The sequence below is a fragment of the Haematobia irritans genome, chromosome 2 (genome assembly GCF_050003625.1).
Source record: "Haematobia irritans isolate KBUSLIRL chromosome 2, ASM5000362v1, whole genome shotgun sequence".
NCBI lineage: Eukaryota > Metazoa > Arthropoda > Insecta > Diptera > Muscidae > Haematobia > Haematobia irritans.
This window is the reverse complement of record NC_134398.1, coordinates 122072772-122085649: the sequence shown is the minus strand read 5'-3', so window position 1 is coordinate 122085649 and position 12878 is coordinate 122072772. Positions and strand designations below refer to the sequence as shown.

At 31.3% G+C, this 12878-nt stretch overlaps 2 protein-coding genes and 1 long non-coding RNA gene across 3 annotated transcripts; 1 reads left to right on the top strand and 2 right to left on the bottom strand.

The window, feature by feature from the left end:
- Positions 1-16: 16 nt before the first annotated feature.
- LOC142223933 (uncharacterized) lies at positions 17-673 on the bottom strand. The gene is made up of 2 exons (XR_012718974.1): positions 345-673; positions 17-279 (listed from the first exon to the last, which is right to left on the bottom strand). It is a non-coding gene; the product is annotated as an uncharacterized LOC142223933 (long non-coding RNA).
- A 4488-nt stretch (positions 674-5161) lies between these two features.
- On the top strand, positions 5162-10677 carry ND-B17.2 (NADH dehydrogenase (ubiquinone) B17.2 subunit). Its single transcript, XM_075296064.1, has 4 exons — positions 5162-5322; positions 5407-5584; positions 5644-5728; positions 10501-10677. The coding sequence occupies exons 1-4, from the start codon at positions 5228-5230 to the stop codon at positions 10575-10577; spliced, it is 435 nt and encodes a 144-aa protein (XP_075152179.1). The 5' UTR covers positions 5162-5227; the 3' UTR covers positions 10578-10677.
- On the bottom strand, positions 10673-11817 carry Elba2 (Early boundary activity 2). The gene has a single exon (XM_075296061.1). It carries the CDS (start codon positions 11584-11586, stop codon positions 10786-10788), a length of 801 nt encoding a protein of 266 aa, XP_075152176.1. The 5' UTR covers positions 11587-11817; the 3' UTR covers positions 10673-10785.
- Positions 11818-12878: the final 1061 nt, after the last annotated feature.

The window sequence follows — 12878 nt, the reverse complement described above, 5'->3', positions numbered from 1 at the left end:
GGTAATTTTCAGGAACTTGATGACCAGATAATTGGAATAAATTTCCAGCAATTTCAATTCACAAAATAACAAATTAAACCGATGATGCGATGTAAATTAAACTATCGATGTGATGCGAATTATCATCCAGTAGTTGTTGATATGGAAAAGCATAAATACCAAGTTTTTTTGGTTGCACTTTGATTTATGGAAACTTTCTCTTCTCGATAAGCCACTATCATTTTTCATCGGCCAGCCTCTTAATGTGTCCAAGAATCAGCATCCAAATATTTTAGTTGTCTGCAAAGAGATTTGATTTTAGTGACTTCCTTAAAGTTTTCATTTCGTGTTTTAGTTTTACTTACCAATTATTATAAGCAATTTCAATTGATTATTAAAAAGTTTCCACATTTTTGTATTTCTTTCACGAACTTTGTTGTCCAAAGTAGTATTGAAAACCATGTGGTTTTTTCGTTGCATTACAGGGTAGTGTTTTGTCAAAGTTTTCTCCAATTATCTTCAACACATTTTCAAAGTTTTCGTCAACATTTTGCCAAATTGGTTGTAATTCGCAAACAATTTGAAGATGTATTGAAGATGAGCTGTTTCAAGTCAAGTTGGATTTATGTTGAAAATGATATTTACCCTCAAACTGAAAAGGTGTTGCATTTGAAAAACGCTCATCCTGTGTTTATTGGGTTGGAACGACGCCAATAAGAGCCCCTTCAAACAATCAGAAAAAGTGAATTTTAAGATAGTTGTAAAAGAATCTTTGTGGTCAACTAAAACACGATTGTTTAGATATTTATTAGTTTAATTAAACATTTATAAATTCTTATAAATATAACATTTATACCACTATCACAACACATTTAACATTACACTGGTAGAAAAAAGGCGGTACGTGACCATTACCGTTTGGTATTAATTGATTGGTTCACGTTACCTTCTAATTTTGATACCACTTTCTATCAAATTATTTACATCCGGTATTATTATGGTATTAGCTATCACATACCCGTAGCATATGATATGTCACCGTTGCTAAAAACTAAGTTGTCGCCTTAGTAGTTTAGTTTGTTCACATAAAGTAAATAGACGCGTTAATTGCAACCCTGCCAACATTTTTTGAATTTGGGGACTCTTTTGAGAATCCCCACTACGTCGAAAACAATCATATACGACATCAAAAACTCGTCGGAAAAGCGCCGTCACTATTGAGAAGTTGTACCACGCCAAGTTACAACAAAAATGTTTCGCATGAGTGCAATTATTAGGTGCCTTTATAGATCAATTTAGAACGACGCCAATAAGGGACCCTCCAAACAATCAGAAAAAGTGCATTTTAAGATAGTTGTAAAAGAATCATTGTGGTCGAGTAAAACACGTTTGTTTAGATATTTATTAATTTGATTAAACATTTACAAATTCTTAAAACTATAACATTTATACCACTATCACATTACATTTAACATAATTTTTGGCATTAATGATGATGTTGAGTTACAAGTAGCGAGTTGCATGTTGCTGCGTCTATCAACCAGTGTTTTTATTCCATGGAGGCAGCGTGTCTGTAAAATATCTGAAAAACAATCACTTTATTCCATTTGGAAAATCACCAAATTGTTCACCAATATACCTTTCACAATTTTAAGCGTATAATCTATGTTTTCAGAACTTTATTTTCGTTTTTATTTAATTAAAATATAACAAGCTGGTTGCGCTTGGCGTTTCACAAAAAATGGCTTTTTTAACAGTAGGGATGGCAAATTACTTGCATGTACTTTTTGATGTACCTTTTCATGATGGTTGAAGTGACATTTACGAGTCTGTGGTAACGATGAGGTTGAAATGGAACTTTGAAATGCTGGCAGGGAATATGTCTTGGAAAACATGATGACTGAAAAAACTAAATTCTTGGATATAGCGAAGTATTCGTAAGTATAAAATGTTTTAGTATTATTAATGTTTACTAACTCGGAACTCTCCTTAGATACGTAAGAGACATACAAAAGCTTTTCAAATCTCACAACAGACAGCTGAAGCGTACAGAGCCTGTGATGGGACATAAAATTCAAAGAATAATTTTGCATGAAAAAAGTGGTGAAGTGTATGTACACCCAAAGAAATTTGTAGGTAGGGACAGCAGAAAAGTCTGCTAAAACAGCAGAAAGTCTGCTGAAAAAGGGACAGCAGTCATTGTTTTCTGAAATAGCAAACATTTCCTGCTATTTTTGAAGCTCGATTACATGTTTTATTTTGGCTAAAACAAATAAAAATGTCAACTTAGGAGCTATCCTAACATAATTAAAACAATATTTTATGAATATCTATAGTATTTCACCAAAAATCTGAATATTTATCGAATTGAGGCATAACAGCAAACAAAATGTTTGCTGATCGTATTTAGGAGCTTGTAAGTATATTACAGTGCAAAAATATACCAAAACCTACTTCTGGTTCTTAAATAGGCTTTGGGGAAAATTGTATAACCTAAAAATTTTATAAATTGTTGTTCATTGCGCCCTGAAGTACAAAAATATAACAGCAGACATCGACTGCTGGTTTTAGCAGACTTTTTTCTATGAGTGTACTATGTATTTTATAAAGGTATTAAAGGAAAAGTCATTGTTACGTGTGTTTTAGTGAATTAATATGTATTATAATAATAAATACCGCGTTTGTATTAAACCCAATACCATTGTGGTATTATTTGGTAATACCACACTGTTTATACATCAATAACTTAATGGTATAAATATTAATACCGCTTAGTTATTTTTTTAATACCATTTTGGTATTTTCATAATACCGTATGGTACTTTCATACTTTGTGTACCGCCTGTACCGTTCGGTATTGATATTGTACCATACGGGGTTGGCTAACTATCAGTAACGTACGGTATTGATTTGAGCCCGTATGGGAATAATTTTTCTATGGGTGTACTAATAGAATGATGCTGATTTCTGGCAAGTTACATTTTTTTATTCTCGATGGAGGCAGCGTGTCTGTAAAATATCTGAAAACAATCACTTTATTCCATTTGGAAAGTCAAAAACTATGTTTTCAGCACCTCATTATCGATTTTATTTAAATAAATTATAAAAAGCTTGTGTCGCTTGGTGTTTCACAAAATATAAAATGGCTCTTATAACAATAGTGACGGCAAAATACTTTCATGCACATTTCATACTTTTTCATGATTCTTTTACAACCATATTAAAATGCACCTTTTCTGATTGTTTGAAGGGGTTATTGGTGTCGTTCTAAATTTGTTACAAAAGGCGCCTAATAATTCTACTTATGCGATACTTTTTTGTAATAACTTGGCGTGGTAAAACTTCTCAATAGTGACGCTTTTCGGACGAGTTTTGGATGTCGTATACGATTGTTTTCGACGTGGTGGGGATTCTCAGAAGCGCCGTCAAATTCAAAAAATGTTGGCAGGGTATTGACCTTTTATTATTAAATTTTTCTTTTCCAAATGTGTAAAAGCCTCGTACAGTGAAAACCGGTTTCATTTACAATTTTGAGACGTACACAATCCCTATACCATTGGAATTGTCTTCCCTCCTCCCAATAAACACAGGATGAGCGTTTTTCAAATGCAACAACTTTTCAGTTTGAGGGTAAATGTAATTTTCAACATAAATTCAACTTGACTTGAAAACAGCTCATCTGCAATACATCTTCAAATTGTTTGCGAATTACTTCCAATTTGACAAAATGTTGACGAAATCTTTGAAAAGGTGTTGAAGATAATATGAGAAAACTTTGACAAAACACTACCTTAAAATGCAACCATGTGGGTTTTAATACTTCTTTGTGCAACGAAGTTCATGGTCAATTGGAAGAAATAAAAAATGGAAAAAAAAGAAATTAAATTTTAAGGAAGTCACTAAATGTATATCTCTTTGCCGAAAATTAAAATTATGGATTCTTCGTTCTTGAAAACATTAAAAAACTGACCGATGAAAAAATGAGGGACAATTAACTGGAACTACTTCAAATAGTTTAATTGGTAAGTCAATATGAAAAATTAAATCAACATTTTAGAGAAGTCACTAAATTTAAATCTCTTTGCAGAAAACTAAAATCTTTGGATTTTTGCAAATATGAAGAAGCTGACCGATGAAAAATGAGTGGCTTATCGACAAGAAAAAAAGAAATATTTCAAAGAGCAACCAATTAAAATTATTAAACATTTGATATTATTCCATATCATTAACTTCCGGATGAAAATGTGGATCCCATTGTCAGTTTAATTTACATCATATTTTCAGCTTAAAATGGATATTAGTGAATTCCTTCTGCTGGAAATCTATTCTAACACGTGGTCCAGCACGTTCCTAATATCAAATTGCCCGCATATTAATCAATTTTAGTGCAGTTTTGTGACACCAATAGGAAGGAAATCGAATTATCAATGCAAAAGTGTCTACAAATAATGTTTAAGATATTTAAAGTTTTGTCCTTATTTGTTGATATGTTAAATGAGATATTTATTTGTCAATTAGTATTGTAGTGTAGTGTATTATAATATATTTAATTTTGACGAAAATAAATAAATTATACAAAATTCATAGAATTTTGGCTTTGACTTTCAATTAGAAGTGGGGATAGCATTAATACAAATTTTGGTTGAATAGTATTTGCAGCAATGTTAATTTTTAATTTGACTAGCATCGAAAATAGTTTGAGAAATTATTGAGTAGTGATGCATTTCAATTTGAGAATAACACTTGAGAAATTATTACTAATGTGTTGAATTTTACTGTTGAGGGTAATGTCTGTTTTTTGTTGAGAACGCGATTTTCTCAACAATTTCTCAACTTGAATATTACCCTAATCCTTTGAAAAAAATGTTTGAAAAATTGTTGAAATTTAGCATTTTTCAAACGTTTGTGTTTATTGGGCTGTTTTCATATTCGGTATTAGTAATTTTATTTGAGTATAAATCATATTTTTCATCAGGTAACACTGTGTCAACCATTTTCCTATTGTGCTTCTTCTTATTGAGAAAATTTGTAAAGTGATAAAAAATTTGAAGGCGTCAATTTTTGTTTGATAGTATTTGTTTGTTTACTTTCATGTATAGTGTGTATGTGTATCATTTTCTATGTAGTAAGTTTCTTTTCATTTCTTTTCATTACGTAAATAAAGAAGGTGATTAAAGAAAGTGATTTTCTTCTGGCGATTTTATTTTGACCAATTTAAGTTACAACAATTTATGTATTTCTTTAGAAAATGTCGAAATATCTGGGGCTGGATCGTTTGGGAAAGTTATTCCAGATCGTACGTCAGAATGGCGGTTTGAAGAATACTTATCTTAAATTATATAGGTGAGATGTTTTCGAATTATATAAGAAGTGGGTTTGGAATATTTATAAAAAATGGTTTGGATTTGTGTTTAATGCAATCTTTAGAAATGACGATTTGAAAATCGGCACTTTGGTTGGCACTGACAAATATGGGAATAAGTATTTCGAAAATCCCTACTACTTCTATGGTAGAAATCGTTGGGTCGAATTTGCCGACCATGTGAATATGGACTATGATGGATCACAAATTCCAGCTGAGTGGTTTGGGTGGATGCACTATAAGGTTAGTTTAAACTAAAATTTCAAAGGAAAAATATGTAATTGGCATTAATATATTTGCAGACCGATTTGCCTCCAATTCGTGATGGCAATCGTCCCAAGCATAAATGGATGGCAGACCACAGCGAAAATCTTTCAGGAACTCCTGGTAAGTAAATTGCTGAAAAACCTACATTTTTTACATTACCAAACTAAATACTATTATACGCGACAGAAAAGCAAAACTAGTTTTATTGAAATATGTTATGATCAATAACACTAGTATACACTGAAAATGTGCATTTGATGAGAGGTAACTTTTAAAATATAAATATTTTTTTACGGAACAATTTTTGAGATATCCCGTTATTTTTAGTTTTTCGGCCTTTTTTACTAAACAAATCATGTCTCGAGCTAGAAATGTCGGATTATGTTCAGATCATATGCTTGATTACAAGGCATTGCTATGATGAACAAACGTGTGTAATTGGATCTGTGATAAGTTAAGAGGTTCAAAATATATCGATGATATATTTTGACAGGACGAATTTTCAGAAAATCGTCTTTTACAATGACTCTTTGCCGCCAGAAAAGTATAAACTATTCATATTCGTAAAGATGATACTCTAACGTAAGAAATAAGACTAACTAGAAGAAAATCGACCGAAAATAAAGTTATAAGCAATCATTGAATAAATCCGATACCACACTAAAATGCCACTCGGCTACAAAAAAATGCATTTTTGTGTGGGTGAGTGGCTCATATTTACATGATTTGGCTTCGGATTTATTCACTCAATTGCTTTTAATTTCTAGTCAATATGAACGTAAGTGACAAAAAGTAAATAAAGCATGCAAATACAACAGTTTATCTAAAAATCCTAAATCCTTGAATCAATCCTTGGATCAACCTAGAAAAAATTCCTTTTTCAATTATTTTTTATAATTTCAATTCAAAAATCAATAAATTTTATGTAATTTTATAGGAATGCGTATGATTCCGCGCTGTCTTTTATGTTTCCGATTTCAATTATAGTTTGGTTTTTCCTTTGGATTTAAGTCAAAGTTTCAATTATATTTTTAATTGGAAGTTTCAGCTTAAAACCAGTTATAAACTAAGTCAAAAAAAAGTAGCTTAACCAGTATTGCCAGGAGATTTTTGAACGTACCCCCATATATTAATGTATACGTTATATATTTATACATGACTTTTTTCACAAACCTCAAATTTTGTGAAAAAAAAATCCTGTAGTGATACACTTTAAAATTTCAAATTAACAAAAAAAAAAAAAAAATATATACCCGTGTAAAAATTGGTGGATCTGACCAGATATTATTAGATCTGCCGCCATATCTGATTAGATACGGTAGTATATCTAGGCAGATATGGTCAGATCCGAAAAATGATAATATCTGATCAGATCTAAATCTAAAGGAGTTAGATCTGACCAGATCTCAAATTTGGCCCACATCTAATTATGTCTAATCTGATATAATTAGATGTTAATATATCTAATTATATATAATTTTATCTACAAATTGTAACACTTCCCCGTTACATATAATATTACCCTATTTAATAAAACGAATTATATAATATACTATATTAATAATGGTAAAACTGTATTATTTAAATTACTATTGAGATCGTACATTTTATGTATGTTAAGTAACTTAAGTTTTAGAATTCATTAAAAACAAAAAACGAAATAGTTAAACAATAGTGGTCTATTTACTACTTTTGTCGTTTGATCTCGCCAAGACGTTGGGACATTGCCCTCTCCACGTCTTTTTTCGATTGTGACTCCCAATTCTGCTCTTTCGCAACCCGGAATGAAAAATCTAAAGACAGTAAAAGATTTATCAGTTAATTTGAAATTTATAGATTTGGTATAAGGGTATACTTACCAACAATAGCTTCTCTGGCCCTGTGATTTTGGGCAAAAACGGGTTCTAACTGTCTCTCCAAACCCTGTGCCATTGGGGGTTGTCCAGTGAGGTACATTTCGTTTGAATACGCCTTCCAGCAACTTGCGAGCCACATGCGACGTCCCCTTGTGGGACGTCCCCAATGCCATGTTGTGAATGATGGGACGACAATATATGTTGTTCCCAATACATATCATCTGTAAAGAAACATTTCATCAATATATAAAAATAGCAACAAAACAAAAAACTTACCTTATCACAGCTTCTCTTACTCTTTTATCTTCCTCGAAAAATAAGAAGACATTAGATTTTTATATAAAATAAAAATATCAAACTCGCATTATCAAATATTTGATATATATTTTTTTTTCAAATTTAATAACAACAGGCGTTGCTAATGGTGATAGTTATGGGGTGACATTTTTGAAAACAAAAAGACAGTTGTGTCTGAAAGTTAAGCATTTTATGAAGACACTTCAAAATGATATTTAAAAGGGTTTCTTGAAACTGTCACAACATATAAAGGTTGTTTGGTTATGTTCACCACTTGTTTTGATGTGCGACCAAACATACGTTCTTGTAACCAAGTATATCACGTTAGTATTCCCGTAACAAACACATTATTTTTACACACAAACATATTCAAATATTTTTTATCCGTGTTACACAGCTGGTACATAATTTAATGCGATATATAAAATTAGATATGGAGCTATATATAGTATATATAATTAGATATGATGAATATGATATGAAGATATGAAGATATATAATTAGATCTTACCAGATATGATATAATATATATAGATATAAATAGATATAACAACATATATAATGAGATCTTGAATCAGATCTAATCATATATAGCACTATACATAACATATCTCCGTAGATCTATTTATATCTACAACCATATCTGAGCAGATATAATTATATATACTTTGATATTATTAGACATGATTAGATCTCTCAATTTTTACACGGGTATATATAATCCCGTGTAAAAATTGGGGGATCTGATTTGATATGGTTAGATCTGAGCCAAGATATGGTCAGATCTGAGCAGATCCGAAAAATGGTTATATCTGGTCAGATCTAAATACTATGAAATTGGATCTGATCAGATCTCAAAAATGAGACACATCTAATCAGATCTAATTTGATATAATTGTATATTATTTGATACAATTGTATCTTTCGAGATCTTTCAACACATAAAAGCCCATAATTTGTATATAAAATGAGATCAATTCTTTTATTTAATAATACAGACAAAAAGTATGTGCATAATAAATGTTTAATTTAAATTGATCCATCAAAGCTATTTAAGAGTATTGACAGTTGAGTTAGAGTGTTGTCCAAGGGTTTTTTTCGTTTGTTTCTTCTTCTTTGGACTTAGACACGCGACTAAAGTATTACAGCGTTAAGGCAATCTGCAATGAAATTAACTAAAAAAAAAACAATTATTAAACAAATATAGGAATAAACAAATATGGGAATATATTGAACTATGTAAGCAAGTATTGGTTTTGTTTTGGATCATTCTTCTTTAAGTTGCAATAAAAATTGCCATATAATTTTATGTTGCTTTTAATACTCACATTTAAAGTTATTCGGGATTAGGTTAGGTATAGCGATAGGCTGTTATTTTAGGCTCATACATACTATTCAGACCATCATGACATCACAGTGATCAACATCTCACTTATCACTGACTGCTGCTCGATTCAATAATTAGCTCAATAACATGGGACCTCCTTGTTATAATCGAGTCCTATCGGCATTTCACGTTGCGCTGAAACAACTTAGAGAATCTTTGAGGCAGAAATGTCACCAACATTACTGCGAGGAGATAATCCACCGCCGAAATAATTTTTGGTGTTGGTCGGAACTGGGATTGAACTCGTGACCTTTTGAATGCAAGGCGGGCATTTTAACCAGTACACCACTGAGGTTTCCTTTTTTCCAAATTTAGAAAATAGTAAAACAATATGAAAATGACTACTAAGGAAATAACAAATACAATCTACTTACCTACATAATCTCCGCAATAAAGGAAACGATATACACTTTATCAAAGGAACACATTTAAAACAATTATATTAAATTTCTTAATTTTCTCAGCTATTGTTAACTTTGTTTAGAAGTGATGCCCCTGGCGGCGTTGACATTTGACATAATGACATTGAGGTTTAGACGTGTATTTCAAAAATCTTTTTAACTTGTTCATGATTTTTTTTATTATATTTTGGACCGTATTTAACCCCATATATAGTCAGATATGATGTTATATCTACCATATCTTATTAGATATAGTGCTATATATGGTCCTATCCAAGCATATATTATTAGATATGCCAGATATAATTAGATATTATACTATATATGATGAGATCTGCAATTATATCTAACCAGATCTAGCACCATATATAGCATATCTGTGCATATCTAATTATGTCTGAACCAATATCTGAACAGATCCAATTTGATATTATTGGATAGGATTGGATCCTCCAATTTTTACACGGGATAACACAATAATTACAACTTGAAAACATGTAAATCAAAATATTTCAGAAATAAAATAAAAAGTGTATGCTACGTCTAAAAATCCCTTAAACACTGAGCTTAACCAACGGTTAGGTTAATAAATATGTTCGATTAGGGCTAAATCCTTTAGATGGCAAAGTTGTTTTGATGGACAATCGTTTCGGAACTCATCAACAACCTCTATTTGCAGTGAAACTATCGACTCGTTGTAAATTGTACTCGATCCTTAAATTGAAAGTAGAGTTTGCCCTACATCAACTTGCACACACATTTTATTTTTCCTTTGACAAAGACAAATTGTCGCTTTGATTCGCTTTACTGATTTTTTTAATTTGATTAAGAAATTAATTGTATCAGATAATTTTTTAATTTATTACATTTTCAACTCTAATCAACTTTTTATTATTCAGAAAGCATTCTACCCGGTTTTAACAACAACAATTATTTCTTTTTTTCTTTCAGAACAATATATGCCATATTCAACAACACGTCCCAAAATCGAAGCTTGGGATCCGAAGAAAGGCTCAGGTTCCAAGTAATTAAATTAATGTGACACTAAGTCACATGTCTTTAGTGTAAATTTTAAAATAACACAAATGTTTGAAAAATTAAAATTAATAAAACGCCTATGAAATTAAATTTCTTATATGACTTATATTTCAAATAAAAACAGGATGAAAACACTTAGTACTATTATAACACGGATATATACATATTTACATATTGTAAAAGTCATTTTAAATTGGCTTACATATTAAAAACTGAATCATTTTGCTTCAGACAACGTCTTTTGTACTTTTTGGATGTATCGGAGCATTTTGTGGTGATTGCTGCACGAATTTCTCTTTCTGTGCAATGGAATCTGGATTTTACACAATGGATGATGTCTGCCAATTTAAGAGGATCTAGCTGCATTTTTGCTGGTCTTTCACGTCCATGAAAAGCTGGTGAGGGTTTTCCAGTTAGAGTATGTGTGGCCAAAACATCACTGCTAAAGATGAATCCCAAGAGTTGACGTGTTGCTGAGGCCGACGATGACCATATAATACTTTCGTAGGGCTGGACTCCAATTGTGGTGCCATTAGGGCCCAAAATGATTGTGGCACCCATTTGTTTGGGATATTGTTCTTCTGTTAGATGTTGTATAGAATCCAACGTAGAAATCTCGAATTTAGTCTCATTGTATTCTTCATCGGAGATTTTTCGCTTAACTCCCATTGTGATAGTGTGATTGAGTCGATCGTCTTCATTTAATGACCCAGGCGATGAAGACGAGGATGAAACACCAGAAGAAGAATTTGTATATGCACAGTCGCTCACTCTCGTGTATGCACATGTTTTTGGAGATGCTCTGATATCTGAGGGATACTGAAAATCTTCTTCGATTTTATCGATTATTACCTGTAGACGGCTAAACATTGAAGCACAATCTATTTGACGCTTAGCAATGCGTTTTAAGCGCATTTCTGCTGTTATTGTCCCCACATATTTATTGCAATAGGATGGTTTTGTAATATGCAATTCACTAAAAATTTGTTCGAAAACCATTTTGTCGAGAAATGTTTAGATATTTATTGTTCGATGTTGTCAGTTGAAATGTGCAGATTTCATTGATTGTTCCGAGTTTATATACCATCCTTTCGCAACATTTTCAATCACACCTGTCTACATATCTTTAAACAGGTACATCTATATGTGAAATAGGTAAGTGTGAACTATTCTTCATAAAAGAAATAAAATATAATCCACCATTTGCGCATACGTTAATCAGTAACAGGTAGTCAAGTGTACACAACACCCATAACTGTCTTTTAACCACCTTTTCTGAAAGTATCACCTGTATCACACAATGAATTTGATTCAATTAAAATTCGAGTACATGTAGCACCATTGGCTTACATTCACAATTTTCGTGCAGTTATTTTAATATTATCACTTGATTTTAAATTAAAAAATATGGGCTTTTAATAATTTTGAATTAGATTTAAGCGAACTCTTGATGACAAGGCAACATACAATTAATTTAATTACATCATTACGTGAAAGCTAACAAAATAAAATGTTTTCGTGCATGTTTCTTATTTTTGATTTCAATTATCACGCATATAAAAGTAGTCTTGTCATTAAACATAAAACAGAATCTAATCGTTTTTTCTTCTAGTTGGTCTTATTTCTTTCATTAAAGTTTCATCTTTACTAAAATGAAGAGAACCCTGACGGTTTTCAATGGTTTATGTTTTTCCGGCGACATAGAGTAATTGTAAAACGCCTTTTTTGTTTTGAAAATTAGTCCTATTTTCATCGATATGTTTTGAACCACTTAACTTATAACAGATGCAATTGTACAAGGTTGTTCGTCATCTCATTCAAGTACCAACAGCTAATCGGACATTTCCAGCTCGAGATATGATTTGCTTAGTGAAAAAAGCCGAAAAAACTAAAAATAACGAGATATCTCAAAAACTATTCATTTTTGAATTCAGCAGATCAAAATACATACGAAAAATCACCTCTCATCATTTGTACATGAAAAAAATTATTTTGTAAACTAGTGTAATTGAAGTATTACAAAATTGTCTTATCACTAAAAAATTGGAACGTTTAATCTAAAAGTAAGTAAATAAACTCAGTAGTAGGTTAGGTTAGGTCAATGTGGCAGCCCGATTAAATTTCAGGCTCACTTTGACTATTCAGTCCATTGTGATACCACATTTAACTAAAAGTACCTATTACATATTGGTACTTCTAGTGCCAATATGTAATGTGCTAAAAACAGCAGTCGATGTCTGCTGTTATATTTTTGTACTTCAGGGCCTAATGAACAACAATTTGTAAAATTT